At 39.6% G+C, this 15,747-nt stretch overlaps 4 protein-coding genes across 15 annotated transcripts; 3 read left to right on the top strand and 1 right to left on the bottom strand.

The window, feature by feature from the left end:
- Positions 1 to 254: 254 nt before the first annotated feature.
- L(2)05287 (WD repeat-containing protein l(2)05287) lies at positions 255 to 15,499 on the bottom strand. 9 transcript variants are annotated; one of them, XM_076327337.1, is made up of 18 exons: positions 15,193 to 15,499; positions 14,774 to 14,975; positions 14,512 to 14,690; positions 14,294 to 14,413; positions 14,012 to 14,199; positions 13,748 to 13,906; positions 13,461 to 13,654; positions 13,199 to 13,383; positions 12,975 to 13,138; positions 12,707 to 12,893; positions 12,455 to 12,633; positions 12,210 to 12,382; positions 11,955 to 12,137; positions 5,823 to 5,944; positions 4,603 to 5,728; positions 3,510 to 4,533; positions 1,377 to 3,266; positions 255 to 1,274 (listed from the first exon to the last, which is right to left on the bottom strand). In XM_076327337.1, the coding sequence occupies exons 1-15, from the start codon at positions 15,321 to 15,323 to the stop codon at positions 5,539 to 5,541; spliced, it is 2,556 nt and encodes an 851-aa protein (XP_076183452.1). In that variant the 5' UTR covers positions 15,324 to 15,499; the 3' UTR covers positions 255 to 1,274; positions 1,377 to 3,266; positions 3,510 to 4,533; positions 4,603 to 5,538. The 9 variants fall into 9 exon arrangements, with proteins under 9 accessions (XP_076183452.1, XP_076183453.1, XP_076183457.1 ...); XM_076327338.1 differs by having other exon boundaries at positions 3,534 to 4,533; XM_076327342.1 differs by having other exon boundaries at positions 1,377 to 3,668; positions 3,767 to 4,533.
- On the top strand, positions 462 to 3,516 carry Ppk13 (pickpocket 13). Its single transcript, XM_076327351.1, has 8 exons — positions 462 to 633; positions 1,111 to 1,305; positions 1,401 to 1,482; positions 1,614 to 1,862; positions 2,171 to 2,398; positions 2,484 to 2,668; positions 2,822 to 2,949; positions 3,362 to 3,516. Exons 1-8 carry the CDS (start codon positions 524 to 526, stop codon positions 3,466 to 3,468), a joined length of 1,284 nt encoding a protein of 427 aa, XP_076183466.1. The 5' UTR covers positions 462 to 523; the 3' UTR covers positions 3,469 to 3,516.
- On the top strand, positions 3,789 to 5,280 carry LOC143155069 (uncharacterized). Its single transcript, XM_076327345.1, has one exon. It carries the CDS (start codon positions 3,789 to 3,791, stop codon positions 5,070 to 5,072), a length of 1,284 nt encoding a protein of 427 aa, XP_076183460.1. The 3' UTR covers positions 5,073 to 5,280.
- On the top strand, positions 9,462 to 11,839 carry LOC143155070 (uncharacterized). Of its 4 annotated transcripts, none has more exons than XM_076327348.1 (3): positions 9,462 to 9,794; positions 9,867 to 10,081; positions 11,143 to 11,465. In XM_076327348.1, the coding sequence occupies exons 2-3, from the start codon at positions 9,983 to 9,985 to the stop codon at positions 11,260 to 11,262; spliced, it is 219 nt and encodes a 72-aa protein (XP_076183463.1). In that variant the 5' UTR covers positions 9,462 to 9,794; positions 9,867 to 9,982; the 3' UTR covers positions 11,263 to 11,465. The 4 variants fall into 4 exon arrangements, with proteins under 4 accessions (XP_076183463.1, XP_076183462.1, XP_076183461.1 ...); XM_076327347.1 differs by having other exon boundaries at positions 9,501 to 9,794; positions 9,922 to 10,081; XM_076327346.1 differs by having other exon boundaries at positions 9,614 to 9,794; positions 9,922 to 10,081; positions 11,158 to 11,839.
- Positions 15,500 to 15,747: the final 248 nt, after the last annotated feature.

Genomic DNA, 15,747 nt, shown 5'->3' with positions numbered 1-15,747 from the left:
TATCTTATATCTTAAGGGACAAATGATTAAACAACACTTAGAACTTTAAACGAAGTAGAAAAAAAATGATGAGTATTGACTACTGCTAACCGCTGGCTATTACTGGTCAGCACGGGTCAGCATCGGTAAGCAAGGGTCATTAGGCATTCGGGGTGGTCTACAGAGTACTCAAAGATGGCCAGTATTGCATACTTTTATGATCAAACAACACTTCAAAATTTCATGTATCTTTTCAAAAGCAATCGAAATAAATATTGCGTTTTAGTTCATTTTAATACACGTCTGTTTCTGTATAATACATTTAATTTATTCCGATGCATCATGTAATGGAATAATTATATCAGATCAAGTTTTCTAACATACTGCGCCGACAATGCAAGATTGAATCAATCTTTGTATAATTTATTAGGTAACGTGTTCCGCTGGAAATCGATTTAGCTTCAGTTACGAAGGCAGTTTAGATGATTTGTTAGTTCACACGATAGTAATATTCAACAATACCGCCCGTGAGTGCCAACGGACAATGTGGAAGCGATTAATCCGGTGGTGGCAAATTATCAAGCAATTATTAAGAAATTGTAGTATTCATGGTGTTAGATATCTCGTGGATGATCAACTTTCGTATCCGGAAAGGTAAAAATGAATTTAAAAGAAAACAAAAAAGAGAACAAATTCACCGGAGAAGATTCGGGTTGCTTATTTGTTTCGATACAGCAGAAATTGAAACGCAATAACATTCGCGCGTAATCATTTTCTCTATATGTACGAACCGCTATCGAACAGATTTCTTAATCGGCGTCTTGAAAAAAGTGACGAACGAATTTGAAATTAGTGACCACCATCTGTTTCAAAATAATCGCTTTGAAAATCGACGCGAGATCCTCGTCCCTTTTCAAATCTTCTCGACCCTGTTAAATCTCCATCCTTCGAGCTTCGTCTTCGTTTTAGGCAAGATGAAAAATCTTTTCAAGTGGAAACTGGGAAGAACAGTTCTTCGATACCACCTTGTACACGATTTGATATCTTTTGCGATAAGATCGAAACAGATTCCATCGCAACGAGAGAAATATTTCCGTAGTACACATTTCATTAAGCGTGACCCGTTCACAGATTCTTTTGGCTGTTTTTCTGCGGACTGAGTTGGTATGGTTGCGGAGACATGATTAAAAAGGTATTGGTCAACTATTACGAGTACCCCGTCGCTGTGACCACTGAGACCATGTACGCCGATTGGGTGACACCGTTCCCCGCGATTGCCTTTTGCATTTCCTCGTCTAAAACAATCAAAAGCAAGTATTTCAAAAGGTGTGTATCATAAGATCCACGGTGTATACACGGTGTCATTAACATTATTGAAATTATTGAATATCCATTACCGTGTTTGTTAAATTTTATTAAAGGAATCCAGCGATGTTTATAAATTTCTCCACTCCGGATTTTATTTACGCAACAACGGAGGACCTGTTGTCCGCTTACGAGGAGGTCAGAAATCGTATCACCGTGCACGTTTATTATTTAAATTAATTGCATATTCATTTTGATCACGGATCAACTTTTTCCACCCGATGTTTTCCCTCTGAACATTTTAAATTGTTTGTTACTATTCGTCGTAGACGAGACTTTCGTGTACGGAATTATTGGTCGACTGCGAATGGAACAACGTAAAGTTCAACTGTTGCGCCGAATTTCAAGAATTAAAAAAAACTGGTGTCGGTTATTGTCTCGCTATGAATACGTTTCACCTGAATAACAACGAACCGAGTGTACGATTCTTCGTCAATCGAACCGTGAAATACGGCGATATGATTATCGATATAAATTTAGTCACGAAAAAGGCGAAATCTCTAGCCACAGTGCTCATGGTTAGTATCAAAGTTTTCTTCCATCCCTTTACGCTTTTTCAAATAGAAACGTTCAAGTTGCGGTAAGTGGGGCAAATTAAAGAAGATGGTGGGGATAAGGTCTCAACGACCTTGAACAGTCGATATTTTCTGGTTGTCTTGATCAAACTTTCACGTAGCGAGGAACAGCGACGGATAGACCATCGAGCCAAAATGATTTCACTTCGAACACTTTTCGAAACAATAGACGCTCGGAAAATACGCGTATCGGAAGAAAATGAACACGTGGACAATGAAACGACAATCGATGATACCGTGAAATGTTTCAGGCGACCGTTTTTAACAATTTCGAATTGCCAATGGTCAGCAACATAGAGATGGACGAAATACGGCTGAAAACCGGCAAAACGACCCGCGTCGAGTTCACGATGCACGACACGTTCAACGAGGATGGTGTAAAAAACGTCGCGATCCGTCACAGAAATTGTCGTTTCCCGAACGAGAACCATGAAAACAGTCTGTTTGATATTTACAGCAGCGACTCGTGTTATCTGGAGGTACGTCTACGATTTAATTTGCGGCAAATAAAATGGTCCATCTCGCTCAGGAGGTGTTGTCGCGCCTATAATTTATTGTGCACAGGTAATCATAGAACGGATGATAAAATTCTGCGGTTGCGTGCATTTTTATTATTTTATACCACGTGGAGCACGGGCCTGCAACGGAAGCGAGACGCTGTGCATAATCGCTAATAAGACGAGCATTGTCTCGCAATCGGCGAAGGATGAACAATGTCTGCCGAATTGCGAGGGAACGTCGTTGTCGATGTACGAACCTTAACGAGAATTAAACGGGGGTGATCAATTTTGCGACGTAGATCTATTTACCGTATTACGTACTGTGATGTTTTTACGCTAAAATTGATTACCCTGCGACACGAAACACGCGAAACGTACGCGTAACAGTGTCATACGTTTTAGACATCGATGGGAACCCTACGAGTACAATTCACCGGGTCGTTCTTACACGAGGATACACATTGCGCTACTATCGCATCCAGCCGTGAGATATCGTCGATACGTAACCAATGATTTCTTGGATGTTGTAGGTAAAGGTCTAACAGTAACGTTTATCCTATATTGTAAAGTTGTTTGAAATATGAACCAAATGTTGGGGACGAAAGGTACACTATATAGTGTATACTGTTCTCATGGAATGTCCATTTACGTAGCACTGTAAACTTGGGCGATGTAATAGTTCAAATATTGGTAAAAGTTACGTCGAATATAAAGCAAATGTTAGAGATGAATCCTGTGTATTCGATGCAGTAGTATTTTTAGTCGAATTCCAAAAGTCACGTTGAGTAATATGGACCCTTATTTGATTCGTAGAATTCATGATCGTCCACGCGTCCGAGAGTTGTCCCTGAAAATTGAAAATACCATATGTGTAACACTCTCACTTTATCATTTCGTATTATGTATATCGTGTCACGTATAAATTGCATTCATTATCTCTAGTTTCAGTCGGAAGTGCGGTCGGTCTCTTTATGGGTGTCAGTATTTTAAGTATCTTCGAAATACCATACTGGTTATTTATTCGCCGAGACGAGATAACATCTGACTGATTGGAGCATTAAAAAACATAGTCGACGATTGATTGATTTACCTCACGTGCTTGCTTTCGGCTTACCAATCACGCTTTGAACCGCGGTTACAATTTATGTAGGGTAAATGTCGTAAATTAGCAAAGGAAATGCAGATAAACTTTTGCCCATGTTCGATCGAGTTCGGTGGCACGAGTTCCTTCATCTTGCATCAGCATTATCTTGAGTATTTGTCGGTAAATAAACCGATGTGAAAACAGGTATGTATTCAATGGAAATGTTTCTTGCTTGACGCTTCTATATAAAGATGATCTTATACCGCGATATTTATTTCCCCGATCATGTCAACCGCAACGTTGGAAGTTCAGAATATACCCGAACATCTGGAGAACAATGTGTGCTCTCGTGCAAACGTCCATAGTGGTCTATTGACACTTCAGAATGTCCAACACCTGGTCAAGGTTTCGCTGGCCATCGAAGCGAAGGTGTGCAAGTTTTGGATCCAACCGTACTCGGACGGGACGTTAGGATTTCTTGGAACTCACCTACGGCTCCACGTGGAGGTCGAAACTAAAAATGGAAAAGAAACGTTGTACTTCTTCGTCAAAGTTATACCCTTTGAGGTGCCGATTCTGGCCGAGTACATGATCGACAGATGCGTCTTCGCCAAGGAAAAAACGTTCTACCGTGACATACTCCCTAAACTTTATCACGGTTACAAAGGCGAGTCGTGGATGGCGATTTGTCACTTTGTCAAAGACCACATGCTGATCTTCGAAGATCTGAGCGCCAGAGGTTACTCGTTAAGGAACAAATTGTTCACCAAAGAGCTCATTGTCTCTGGCCTGTCGAGTATTGCACGGTTGCACGCGTGCTCCCTCGTAGCGGAAACACGTTTGGGCAAGTCTTTGAAGGATATGTACCCCAATACTTTTGTGGAGAGTTTGTACTGCGAAAACGAGAAGGCTCGGGCATCGCACAACGTTAGCGTCAGCGCTATGGTCGCCATCGCCGAATACATCGGCCTCGACGGAAGCGCGATACCGAGGATCTGCGACGAGCTGTTTGCATCTTTGAAGTCATCGTCTACGAAAAGAAACGTGGTCAGTCATGGTGATTTATGGGGAAATAATCTGATGTTCGATAACAGTTCACCTCCGAATTGTGTCCTGGTGGACTTCCAACTGTTAAGATACGCGCCTTTGGCGCACGATGTCACACAATTTCTGTATCTTTGCGCCGATCGTAGCTTCCGAGACGCTTGGGAAGAGACTATGTTGAAGCATTATTACAGTGTGCTGTGCGAAACCTTGAACTCGATGAAGCCGATAGTTTCCGTACAGGTTCCACCTTGGTCGGAGCTAATCGAGGGAGTGAATGAACAGCGAATAGGTTCTTTGATCACGACGGCCATCTACTCTCAGACCGTGTTGCTGGACAAGGATATGTGTATGAAATTCATGAAAGATTCCGACAGCTACAATCAATACATTTTCCTGAATAGAAACGATTTGGTGCTCGACGCAATGAGAAACGATCTCTCGTACAATAAAAGATTAACGGGCATCATCACCGAATTGGTCGAACTTAGTTTTCGATTCGAAGAGTTGCCGAAACCGACGTAATCTTTAAAAAGTGAACTTTACTCGTATTCTACTCTTTTTTACCGAAATTGGGTGCTCGACTTAGAGTGAAGTTTGCCCAGACCAGACGCGATCGCTCATGTTGCTGAAAATAAAACACTGTTGCACAACGTTGTGGTTTATGTACAATATTTATCTATAAATGTAAACATTATATTTGTTAGATAATATGTAATAAATAATATGCACGAAACAGGAGCTGCATCTTCTCGTATCCGCATTCGTTAAAATACTTCAATAAAAAAATTTAAACGATCGTTTGTTCCTCTTGTCGGACTATTGAACCGCTGAAAATAAAACTTGCGCAAATTGAAGAAATCAAATGTGATTAAACGAACTCGGTACCAAACACAATTCTGACATTTGTTTCTGATAGTATGATAAAATTAAGTTTCACTCCCAAGTGAGCTCAACGATGATAAAATATTGTCGTCTATTTTCTTATTAATTAATGCTCGACGTTCTCTTGATCCGGAAGTATGGTCGACAAGAAAGACCAATCACGATCGACGACTTGTATTTTCGTTTCGTCCGCAACATCGTTCTCAACGACGATCGAAGTTTCCGGTTTCGTTGGTCGTGAGAACTCGTCTTCGCTCTCGTCCGTTGATTCCTCTTCGTTGTTCGTTCTGTCGTCCCTAAAAGAACGAAATAATTCAATAAAATGGAAACTCCAAGGTTCGACGGTCAAGCGAAATTATAAAAATTGTCCGTATCTTTGACCGAAAGTACCTGTCGTGTTTGTCATCCGATTGATTTTGAGCTTTCGATACCGATGACACCAATAGAGAGGCGATGAAAGACGTACAGAGCATTTTCATAGGCGGCAAAGTGTGGGCCGAGACACTGAGGAGCTGAAAATTACACGTTACTGGTGTTAATTCAGTGTTACGAGGACCGAGATATTTTTAATCGTTACTCCTCTCGTTCTTGTAATTTTACTCAACGCGTTACCGATGTTAATTCACGGTGTCACGAGGACTAAAATATCTTTAATCGTTACACCTCGTTCTTGTGATTTTACGTTATACAAGAGTACAACAAGAGCTGTGATTTACGTTAACGAAAGTTGTGAGAAACGTTAACAAAGCAAAGATACACGAGTCGAACGAGACGTACGACGAATTCGAAGTAAGTACAGTTCGGTTACACTTATGACGTTCACGACGGCCGATTAGTTAATTAGTTTTAAGGCTGACGCAGAAACACCCCCGAACGAAAATTTCTGCAATTCCTGTAATCTTCTACTTCAGATCTAGGTTGACGCGTCTCTTACGACCTACACGAATCTTCCTCTCAGTATACACCAGTTTTCGCCAGAAAGTAGCGCGAAATACGTGTGTTTCATCCGAGTGGCGCGCGTCAAGAAAATAACAAGAAACATTACCGAGAAAGACGCAAAGGTGCTCGCTGCACGAATCCTCCTCGAGTCCCATTTAAACGATTATGCCTCATAGGTAACGGAGATGCAGCAATTACGCGCAACTCTTGCAATCGCGCGAAAGAAAAATCTTCGTGAAAATATTTTTCCAATATATATTTAAAGAATCGAACTTCTCGGACTAATTCCTTGCGTGCAATCTTTCGAAGTTGAAAAGTATCTTTCGGTATAATTTGAAAATTATCGAATCGAAACAAACGGGGCTAAATTTAAAAAACCAGTCTTCTTAAATACGATAATTACAAGAAGAGGCGAATAATTCGAAACAGTCTGAAATGTCGATACGACGGTATCGGATCGAGTAAATAATTTAAAAATCTATCTACCAGGTTCGTTAAATAATACAATTCGGATGGAATTCGAGTAGAAAAAAACTTGTAAATAGATTTGAATACCGCGTTACTGATAAAAGCAGTGGATAAATTGTTTAAGAATCTACCGAAAGATTCCATCCTGGCAAAATTTACAGAAAGGAATCAGCGGGTACAATAATGAAGAACGACCGTGTCGAACAAATAAAGCGACTGAAAGAGCTGCCCCGATCGAATCGATTAAAAAATTCAATCCCGATGCAATTCATTTACAAAAGAGGAGAACGCAGCATGCAATTTGCAAGGAGAACTGACTAGTTTAGAACAATCTAAGCAGATTCAATGTTCGCCCTAACGCGGAGAATACCATTTTATTAATAGGTAACGTAACAATCAGGACAGTTCCCGGGGGAGATAAGACTTTGTTCCCAGCTTCTCAACAGGGTTCGTCCTGACCTGATTTTACCGGGAACGTTTGCAAACAATTCCGTGGTGTACGTTGAAAACCACGTTGGCCATTGTACACCGTAACGAGACCGTGTAAAGGAACGTTCGATCGAAAGTTTGATTCTTCGTGTGGAACTTTGTCGTCGTACGCCAAGTATCGAAGATTTAATTAAAATCGAAATGATTCTTCGGTACGGTACGCGTTCTGTCGTATTTATGAACAAGGAACGCGCACGGTCGCGAAAATTGTATTTTAATTTAAGAAAATTACGATAAATTTTCCCGACGAAAAGAATTCTCGATATGCAAAAACCGGAAACCGTGAGACAATTGCGATTCTTTGCGCGATTAAAATACAAAGAATCTGTGGGTCACACTTTAGTAGTCGATCGTTCGACGAAAAACGATGAAAATTATACGAGATTTACGAATTTACAGAAAATTATCATTTTCAACGTTTTCGTTTTCAAAGTTCATCTTTAAGTTCTTAGACGTTTACGTCGTTGATCTGACTGCTCTCTCGGTGGTGTTCCTGGTGTTTTTCCAAATCTCTCCTTACGAGACGCATCGGTGTACTCTGGCTTACGGAAGTGAAGTCTGTTTACAAAGTTTCTTATATCTCGCGAACGAAGACAAATAGGACGTACGTTCGTACAAAATTTTCTCATCGTTCTTTCTCCGTGTGTACATTCGACTCCTTGTGGGTAGCGACGAATTACGGGCCGCTCCGAATGACCCGGTACCCGGATGACGTCGCATGGAAAATGCTCTTTGACGCGATTCGTCGTAAAAATGAACAGATACGGGATAAGTAAACAAGTCTCGACGATTTCACAGAACTGACGCAATTTGTAAAGTAAGAACGAAAGCGATGAGCTAGCGGATATCCGTTTACCGCGAGCAGCGACGATGTAGACGCGCGTAATTAATTACGCGCGTTTAACATTATGACGTCACCGAGACACCTTAAAAAGTTCTCCTCGATAACGAGACGGAACTCGTTTCGCGTCTATGGGTTTCGAAGATCGTTAGAAAAAAAATTATATATATATATATACCCCCTCCCCTGCTACTGTTGCGTATCGATCGTATAATAAGATTCATCGATACTTCCAACGATACACAGGCACGCGAGATATAAACGCTGAACACGATTCGAGACAATAAGCGACAATGCGGGCAATCGTTTAAAATTAATTAGGCGGCGCGTCCACGTTCTTCATAATACTATCATTAGCGATCGCGCGGCCTTAAGGACCGCCGCTCGTGATGATCCTTAATTTGCTTAGCCTCCAGACTGAGGTAGTCTCCAAATGGGACAAGATTTAACTTTCAGAGGAGCTGATGTTATCGCGGTAATTCGAGCAACCACAATGCCCGCGAAGTTCAGACGAGCGTGTACTTACACGTCGCGTGTCCCCCGTGATAACAAACTTCCCGCGGGTTAGTACCAGCCGGTTATTGATTTCGCCATCGAGCGATGGAATTTTCGACGCCATCGTCGATTTCGTCGTTACTCGTGGAGAGGAACGAGTCGAACCGCCTTCGTCCACGTGCGGTTCGTCCAAACATTCGGAGATTCTATTTTCGTAACCGCTACCGACATATTTACAATAACTCCTCGAATAATCGCGAACCCCTTATTACGTCGACGGATAAACGAACTTTCTCGCTTAAGAAGCTTCGCGAGTTTTTCTCTCCTCGAACGAGCGGTCCCTGTCCGCGGAGACGACACATCTCTCTTTCTCTCGATTTTAACAATCTGTCGTCCACAAACTTATCAGAGAAGCTTTCTTTTGCTCGAGAAGTCCGCTCGACTCGAGTTTTCTTGTTTAAAAAGGTAACGCCATTTGAATAATTCGTCGTCAAGAATTGCAACTCGCTCCGACAGAGAAATTTTCTCGTTCGAGACGTCTACTCGTCGGGTTCTCTTCTACTCGGTGTTAACGATTCGTCGTCTAGAATCTCGTGGTCCTGACAGAGAAGCTTTCTTGCGCGTGAAGTCTACGCGACGAGCATTTCCTTTCCGCTCCGATGAGTGTTTTTCGTTACTCGAATAGATGACGCGTTTCTCCTGGAAATGCGAAACAATTTGTCGTTTATAACGAGAAGAACGATCGGTAGGCGGTTCGAAGTTTCGGAGATCGTTTGAACGGTGACGTAATTTGACGTTGAACTTCCGCGGAGATCGAAATAATTCCCCGAACGACGCGTGCCGAAGGTTCTCCATCAAAGACAATACCCCCTAGGTCAGAGGGACAACTGGAACGCCGTGAGAGGGTGGGAGTGCGGTGAAGCAGCAGCTCCTATATTAAATCATGGCGAGGCCACTTCCCAAAGTCAGTCCTACGTCGAGCGTTCGAGCACGCAAGGAACTCTTCCCCCTCGACTTCTCAACGGGTGATCCATTCGTGGAAAGAACTCGCTCCGAGAGGAACCAAGCGTACGTTGGTCCAACGGTGTACGACGAATCAACGTTTCCCTGATTAATCGAGAGAAAGAAAAGTAAATTACAATCGGAAAATATCGGAGAGGGAAGCCTCAGTGGCAAAAGTCTCCTTGGAAAATTGTTCGTAGAATTTCTGGACGCTGGTGGATACCGGGTGGTAATCCTTGACATTTCTCATTGAAGGATCCAACGTTCTTCGAGCACTCCTCGAGGAGACAACGCTCCGTCGAAGAAAGTTACGGGCATGAAGTTAACACCATGGAGTTTTGTGTCGTGCATCGTGGTGACTGTCTTGTTTCTGGTGGCCACCGCATCCGGATACCCTGCCAGCAATCCAGAAATAGTGAGTACCATATTCTCCGTATTACGTTCGAATCGATGCCAAGACACTTGGAAATCGAGACTTTGTCCTGTTCCACGTCGAAGATCGATTCGTTCGTTGGGCGTTCCATCGTGTCCAATCGTTTCCGATCTCGTTGTTACGGCGAGGATCGTTGAATTCGACGGTTCGAGGAACGATGTATCTCTTCGTGCGCGAAATTCGGTCTCCGGTTGAAGGTAAACGAGTAACTCGGACAGCTATGTAACTCGAGGTCTTTGACTGGCAAACTTCCGTTCTTCGTCGCGAAGACGCGCGCGGTAACGATACGAAATGCAACAAGTTTAGAAAAGACGGGCAAAGTGAGTCAGCGCGGACGATACACTGCACTCCTGGCCGGAATAGGGAAAAGGCGTGCCCCTAAAAAAGAAAAATGTAACCACGTTTCGTGAGACTAACATTGCTCGGATGCTTCGTGGTTTCCTTCGTTCTCTTGACAAAAAAAAAAGTATACGTCGATCGAAACGAATCACGATGCGTGCGAAATACTGGATTGCGTAAGTTTCGTTCGAGATGACATAATTCGGTCATTGATATCCGAGTTACAATAGACGATGATTTGTTTATCGAATACTGGAGGGGACGGGGAGCCAGTCAAACACTTCCTGAACAAGACTAAATAATTGCGGAAATACCATGTTCGCTATTTGCATGCCCGTGTCGAAATAATCGCGAACCTTTAACCGTTGCAACAGAGCATCCTCGGAATCAATAAGTATAAATAAGACTGGTCTTTTTCCTCGTTACGGACACGTGGGACGCATATGATAACATTGCAGACATAAGTGGACTTTATAAGTGTACTCTTTCCTTCCACTTGTACGGTTATATCTAATCAAAGTGAACTGTAGGTGGTACACAATATTGTAAACAAAGTTCACGCACGCGAAAATCATTGTCGGGTAATTCCAATCGTAATTAGCCTTGTGGGGGGACGCCGATAACGATGTTTATTTATACTATCCGTCGCGCGGCGATCGTTCTTCTTCGAGTTTTATTAAACGCCGTCAATTATTTTTGTCAAGATGTATAACTTGCAGGCGATCGAGAACATGAGGCAGATCCCACAATGGCACTGTTTGCGCTACAGGAAATTCGATCTTGTTCGCCGCTGTCGGAATTACCGTTTGGGAAGGAAACACTGACAAATACAAAACCACCGCAACCCCGGATGGACGACCACCAACAAATCCTTCTACTCCAAGTTTCATCGACCAGCTGTTCTGAACGTTCCACCGCATATGTCCAAATTTATTTAACACATCGAAATGTAACTCCCATAGTAAACTAGTTAAATACCTTTGAGATTGTGTAAATCGTAGCCGATAAACGAAGCAATATCATTTTCCATCTTCTTAATTTAATATCTCACGGTGCATCGTTCACTTCAAGACTGTACTTTTTATAAGACTCCGATATGTTCACATTCGGTCTCCGCATCGAGTAGATCAAATAGACGAAGCAGATCAAATAACGAGAAATCTTATTCGGTTCTTTTCCCCCTTTTCGAACGTGGCTATCGACTTAAGCGTACCTCTTTGGTCGGAAGAATCGATAAAATTTTCCTGTCTTTTATTAAGTTATTAATGTTATTGCTACTACTTTTTATGTTTTATAAATATTTTTGTACTGTACTGCATGGGAAACTGTACATATAAATGAGCTCCGATGTCATTATAGGATGAGAATATGTTCTAGAATAAAGTTATTTTTTTTAACGTAGATGTATTTTGAAAGGGATATCACTTACCTGCTGGATTCTGACATGTTTCACTATATCTTAGACGTTATAGAAGGAAAAATTTGAAAACGAAAATGTATTTGGACCTTTACTTACTTCTTCCACCATTCCCTTTCCCGATATGCCTATATGTTCGTGCATGAACGGAGCCGTTTCTTTGTTCGTCGTAGACTTATCCGCTATCATACCAGCAAAGGCAGTTGCGGGGACGGAGGCACTTGCAGACAAATTTTCAAGAGAAATTGTCACTTCGGATTCTGGCTCCAGTGTTAACAATTCCTGTGTGTAAAACAGATAGATGAATACTCTTACGCGGTGTATATCGATATCGCTACTTATTGCGTTACGTACCTGATTAGTATCTAAAAAGAAAAGTTGCGATTTTCGTTGCCATTGCATGTAAGACGAATCTCGCTTCTCTTTTAAATGTGGCACGAAAGTAGCTCCCAAGACGGAACTATTGTCTTCGGTAACATTTTTTCTTGTGTAAAAAGGACGTGACCTTTGTGGTGTAAATACAAACACTAAAATAAATACGTAGATTAGTATGTATAAGGGAATAAAATTCGATGCATCTCCCGAGGAAGTAAACTTACGCGAGTTATCGGTTGTAAAAACGGCCATGAACATAGATTTTGAATCGGCTGCAAGAGTTGCAACTTTCAATGGCACACTCCATATTAAAGTTAGGGATAAGATATTCCAAACTGAGATATGTTCCGTGGAAGCTGCTACTAGGAGGTGACAGGCATCTTGTCTTCCAAATTCGATCCGTCTAATAAAGTTTAAGTTCTAATAACAATGCGACCCTGGTAAATCATATTATTATTATTTTCTATAGAACTTACGTCACTGGATATCGATAATAACTATGCGTAAGACTACATTTAAATGTGCAGGTCTCGGGTGTCCACATTGTTACGCTAGAATCAAAACCAATACCAACTAATGAACCATCTATCGAGAATCCAGCATCCGTTACAGACATATTTCTATAATCTCCTACACTATGGCACTGCCAATGTTTTGTTTTCTCTAGAACAAATATTATCTTAGAACTTAGTATTGTAATATATCGTAGTATGTGAATTTATAAAATATATAAATTTTACATACTGTACATGGATGAAGAATCAACAAGATGCCACATTTTGAATTTTTTGTCACGACCAGTTGTAACTACTAATGGTTCGTCTTCGTCGAATGAAGTGTTCGGTTGGAAATGTAGAGCATTGATACCTCCCTCGTGCGGAAGCTCGATCGATGTGTTTAATGCGAACCTATCAAATCGGTGTAAAATTTTTATAATCGAATTTCAGAAAGTTCTATTTCATACTTACAATTGTTGTTTGGCGTCAAACATCCAAAATTTAAGCCTTACTTCTATACACGATAATTTATCATTTCGTTCCTCAACAGTTGCCATCCACGATCCGTCGTGATTTAAAGCTATTTTTGTAACTTCTGTGTTTACAATAATTACGCTGCGCTCTTGAGTTAAAAAATTTTGTGCTGTTATATTTATCTGAAAGTTTATTGATATTTAAATGTATCGATTTTAAGATATACATTGTACAATAAATTGCATTTTATGCTACTCACATTGTATAATAAATTCTTTGTATGTGTATTATAAAATTGAACGTGTCCAGTACGACTATTTAAAACAAGACAGCCTGTACGTGGATCAACAATGAGACCAGCAGGAAATAAATCTTGAGACGATAAAGCTACACCCCATGTGAAATTTTGTATTACGGACGTCAACTTCTTTTGTGGATTTACAACTACAATACCTACAATTTTGATTAAATGCAAAGTATCATTAGTACTTGTTATGCAAAAGAAATTAAGCTGATATTATATTAGTTACTGAAAAACTAAATTACCATTATCTAAAGTAGAAACAGCAACATACAAATTATCTGGAGCAATAGTAAGGTGTTTAATAGGTGCTGGTAACCGAGGAAGAAAAGATTTATGATGTGGATTTGCTAAAACCCATTTTACTAGTACACACTCTCCTCCACCAGTATACATATGACCACCTGTAATTTTTATAAAATTACCACAATTATTTTTAAATACATATTAAGTTAAGTATGTATTATTGTACTGTTCTCTAAATAAACATTAGAATTTTTATAGCCTACCTGATTTACTAAATGCTATTTCTGTTACTGGTAATGTGTGCCAATGATAAACTCCAGTATAAGGTCTTGTTTGAAACAAACTCTTCCATACTACTACACGACCGGTTGAATCTCCTGTAGCAACACATTCTTCTTCTGGGTGTCCAGCAATACATGTTGGTATCCTACCTGTTTTGCCTGTTTTGTGCCTACGGTTATAAAATGTAACAATGTTTAACGAATTCTACTGATTTATTGCAATTATAAAAACTTACTATTCTTTTACAGAAACATGTTACATACAGTTTATCTATAAGATTCCTCGATGGATTTAATATGTGCAAATCTACATTGTGAAGAATAGCTATTAAATTCTCCCCATGATTTCCAATTATATCGACATAATATTCATGGGAATCAATTCTGTAAAAATAAATAAGGGCAAATATCAACATTTTAATAATAAATATATTTTTATTATTATTATTCTGCAATGAAGAATTGTTCAATGTATTACTTACAATATACATGTTGACTTTGTACAAATTCCAGTATCTAAATCAAATAATGCTACACAAATTTGTGTATTACACTTGAAAATATATGTTACAAGTACTTGACGCAACTCATTTCCTTTATGAGTCTTATAATTTACAATATGAAAAGTTTTTATTTTTGGATCTTCTTGGAACTTTAATTTCTATAAAAAGAACACAAATAATGATTAATTTGAGTAAAAAAGGTATAAATTTAAACTTTTAACAAATAAATTTATGTTCATACTAATTTTTTAGTGATAATGCCACTTTGACAACTCCAAAAATTAAGTTCCCCATTCTCTGTACAAGCAATGACAATATTAGGATTTTCAGGATGTATGATTAATCCTGCTATTCGATGATTTGCTGGTTCTAATTCTCTTACAAAGTCTCCAGTTTGTGTACTATAAGCCCTTATAACATGTTTCCATACTATATACAATGTTCTGCAACAGTATAAATTGTCTAATAAATTAACAAGAAAAATATATCGTACAATTGTAACAATAGTACAAGCCGTACTAGTGATGAAATTATTAAAAGACAACGTATAAATTTGTCTACATAATCAACTGCACAATCTGTGCTCAAATTAATGCATTCCATAACAATCCTGCATACACTAAGATCTCAAGATTCTTGTATTTATTAAATTAAACTTACTCTCCATCGTGGGAAAATACAGGTCGCTGATCAATTATACTACCTCCGCCTTTTCGCGTAAGAACTAAATCATCTACATCTATTACTTCGATATTTGCAGATTTGTGCTGTGCATTTAATTTCATCTGCATTTTGTCGCTCGATTTGAGATAGACTAATGTTTTTGATAACTGCACTTAATATGATATACCCCATGCGATAATAATATAAGAACGTACAAAATACATGAAAATAAATTAAACTTTGACAATAACACGTGTTATACTTCGAATAACCAAATTTAATGCCGACCACATGGTTGCTTGTATCTAAACACTTGGACGAACTTCACATAGCAAGTGTGCAACTGTATTGAGAAAAATACCTGGTGTTAATGCAACTTCACATAGGAAGATTATTGGGATAAGTTTTTTTTAATATAATAAAAATCATTTTTTTATATATATTTGTAGTGTTAAGTATGTGTGGTATCTATTGGCAAGAATATAATTAAATGTAATATATTATCGAGAAATCCTATTTCGATTCAATTGAATATTTATCTTACATACCGGC

This window comes from Ptiloglossa arizonensis, chromosome 2 (assembly GCF_051014685.1).
Source record: "Ptiloglossa arizonensis isolate GNS036 chromosome 2, iyPtiAriz1_principal, whole genome shotgun sequence".
In the NCBI taxonomy this organism is placed as follows: domain Eukaryota; kingdom Metazoa; phylum Arthropoda; class Insecta; order Hymenoptera; family Colletidae; genus Ptiloglossa; species Ptiloglossa arizonensis.
The sequence above is the reverse complement of the archived record's forward strand: the minus strand, read 5'-3'. Positions and strand labels throughout refer to the sequence as shown.

Coding starts and splice junctions, on each gene's coding strand:
- Ppk13 (XM_076327351.1), top strand. CDS start 524: ATGTGGAAGCGATTAATCCGGTGGTGGCAAATTATCAAGCAATTATTA. Junction 634..1,110: donor CAACTTTCGTATCCGGAAAG/GTAAAAATGAAT, acceptor ACCCGTTCACAG/ATTCTTTTGGCTGTTTTTCT. Junction 1,863..2,170: donor CTCTAGCCACAGTGCTCATG/GTTAGTATCAAA, acceptor GAAATGTTTCAG/GCGACCGTTTTTAACAATTT.
- LOC143155069 (XM_076327345.1), top strand. CDS start 3,789: ATGTCAACCGCAACGTTGGAAGTTCAGAATATACCCGAACATCTGGAG.
- LOC143155070 (XM_076327346.1), top strand. CDS start 9,997: ATGGAGTTTTGTGTCGTGCATCGTGGTGACTGTCTTGTTTCTGGTGGC. Junction 10,082..11,157: donor CTGCCAGCAATCCAGAAATA/GTGAGTACCATA, acceptor TATAACTTGCAG/GCGATCGAGAACATGAGGCA.